This window comes from Ammodytes marinus, assembly GCF_949987685.1.
Source record: "Ammodytes marinus genome assembly, contig: scaffold_32, whole genome shotgun sequence".
NCBI classification, from domain to species: Eukaryota; Metazoa; Chordata; class Actinopteri; order Uranoscopiformes; family Ammodytidae; genus Ammodytes; species Ammodytes marinus.
The window spans coordinates 272,905-275,404 of NW_027648335.1; the positions used below are offsets into that span (position 1 = coordinate 272,905).

Consider the following 2,500-nt stretch of genomic DNA (forward strand, 5'->3'; position numbering starts at 1 on the left):
ATAGCCTGGAAATCCAGACCCTGATATCTTGAACGATAGAGGGTCTGGCCACGATCAATAGTAATTTCCAACTCTAGGGGCGGCTCCTACTCGTGCATTTCAAATGCCACTGCACGCAGTTGGATAGCACTACAACCAATCAGAGCGATGCACAAGGTGACGTAAGCCCCGTTCGTTTAGCGAACAGCTGTTAAACTGTTAAATTAAACGTTTGCCGTGGTCGGTCGGCAAAACAGAACATTCCACTTACTTGCTAATGAAAGTCGATTTGAGTGCCGTCTTCCAAATCGTTAAGGGTCGAGGCCAAAGCAGTCTCAAACTCACACAACATATCCGCAGCCATCTTTGATGTTTACTATCACAGCTTCGACGTCGCATGCACGTCACTGTCGTCATCCGGTTACGTCCTCCCCAGAGCACCATATAAAGGGCTCTGGCGCGCCCATATTAGATAGAACCAATTGAAACGTGAGAACCAGATTTCTGGTCTTCTTGATAAAGCTTCAACGGAGCGTGTCCAGACCAACAGGCGCAGCAAATTTAATTTGCCAGCGCCTAGTGGCAGGTCTGGGAATGCCAGGCTAATTTATTCATATATTTATTGACAATTTTTCTTCAGATCTTTTTATTGTATTTTCATTTTGAATAAAAGTCCCCCGAAATACATAAAATTAAAAATATTCTATTATTAATTTATTTAATATTTAAACCAGGTAATAATCTCATTTTAGTGGTTAGAATTGTTTATTTCTTTCTACATGTGATTTTAACCTGTCTGTCTGTCTCTCTATGTGTCTGTCTGTCTGTCTGCCTGCCTGCCTGTCTGTCTGTCTGCCTGTCTCTCTTTCAGGCTCAGTCTCTGGTTTCTGCTCCGATGGAGAACTGTTTCAGTAACTTGATGCACGATGAAGGGAAAGGCCTCCTCAGTCTCATCCTGTCACTCATCGGACTCAACGTAAAAACACATTTTTGTTTATTTCATTTTCACAACATATTAGTGTGCAAAGATTTTACCAAAATGTGTTGGGATACATCCTTATTTGTCCATTATATAAATCCAAAAATACATACATTGTATTTATATTTGTTTTTTTGTTTGTCATTTCTCGCATTAATTTCATGTTTGTAGATGTGTACGTCTGTGGCTGAAGTTGAGGCCTATACAGTATTTGTAAAATGGATTTTACAAAAATATGAAGAAAAGATACATTTTTTTTTTACAAAAGTCTAAAGGAAAAAACAAAATATTTGAGAATAGAAAATAATTTTTAAAAAAAATTATTTTTTATTTTTATTTTTTTAGCTTGTCATTTCTTCCATTAATTCCTCCATATTCTCCCCTGTAGATGTGTAGGTGTGTGGCTGAGGTGGAGGCCTTTCTGTCGGGCACGTTGCTGTGTGTGCAGCAGCAGCGTGTGTGTGTGGATCAGACACTAACACAGACTGTTCACCAGAGCATCGAACTGCTGAGGGAGAAAAACCTCATAACAGTCACCACAGAGTCACACAGTCAAACCCTGCAAGTCACCCGGCTGGGAAGAGCCACGTTCAAAGGTAGAATACTGTCTGTGTCTGTCTGTCTCTCTGTCTTTCTGTCTGTCTGTCTGTCTGTCTGTCTGTCTATATTTGTGTTAGTACAAGGTTAAAGTAGCTATGAGGAACTTTGAAATATTTCTGAAACAGTCTCATTGTTCGAGACCATCAGTGCAAAGAATGATATTTTTATATAGTTGTACATAGATAGATAGATAGATAGATAGATAGACACACACTCACACACACACACACACACACACACAGATAGATAGATAGATAGATAGATAGATAGACACACACTCACACACACACACACACACAGATAGATAGATAGATAGATAGATAGATAGATAGATAGATAGATAGACAGACAGTTAATCTTATAATCCTGTTCTCTGTCCTAGGCTCCGTGGACCTGACCCACAGTGAGGTCCTTTACAGCGACCTGTCTAAAGGTTTGGAAGGTTTGCTGCTGAACAGTTTCTTACACCTGATCTACCTGGTCACTCCCTACGACATGGTGTCTGTCTGCAAACCGGACTGGATGCTGTACTTCACACAGGTACACACACCTATCTATCTTGGGGCGACTGTGGCTCAGGTGGTAGAGCGGGTTGGCCAACGATCCAAGGGTTGGCGGTTCGATCCCTGCCCGGCCACCTGTGTCATGGTTGTTGTGTCCTTGGGCAAGACACTTCACCCACCTTCACCGTGCCTTGTGTGAATGTGTATGACTGCTGTATGTTTGAGGTGGTGGTCTGAGGGGCCGTAGGCGCTGAATGGCAGCCACGCTTCCGTCAGTCTGCCCCAGGGCAGCTGTGGCTACTATGGTAGTTTACCACCACCGGTATGACTGTGTGTGAATGAATGGAACCTGGAACCCTGTAAAGAGCTTTGAGTGCCTTGAAAAGCGATATACAGTATAAATCCAATCCATTATCTATCTATCTATCCATCTATCCAT

At 42.0% G+C, this 2,500-nt stretch overlaps 1 protein-coding gene across 1 annotated transcript in view; it reads left to right on the forward strand.

The window, feature by feature from the left end:
- Window positions 1-2,500, forward strand: part of helq (helicase, POLQ like) — a 13,290-nt gene that overhangs the window by 3,744 nt on the left and 7,046 nt on the right. Inside the window, exons 7-9 of the mRNA XM_080054605.1 lie at window positions 851-955; window positions 1,347-1,554; window positions 1,941-2,098. Coding sequence (XP_079910731.1) covers window positions 851-955; window positions 1,347-1,554; window positions 1,941-2,098 — 471 coding nt within the window. The remainder of the gene's footprint in view (window positions 1-850; window positions 956-1,346; window positions 1,555-1,940; window positions 2,099-2,500) is intronic.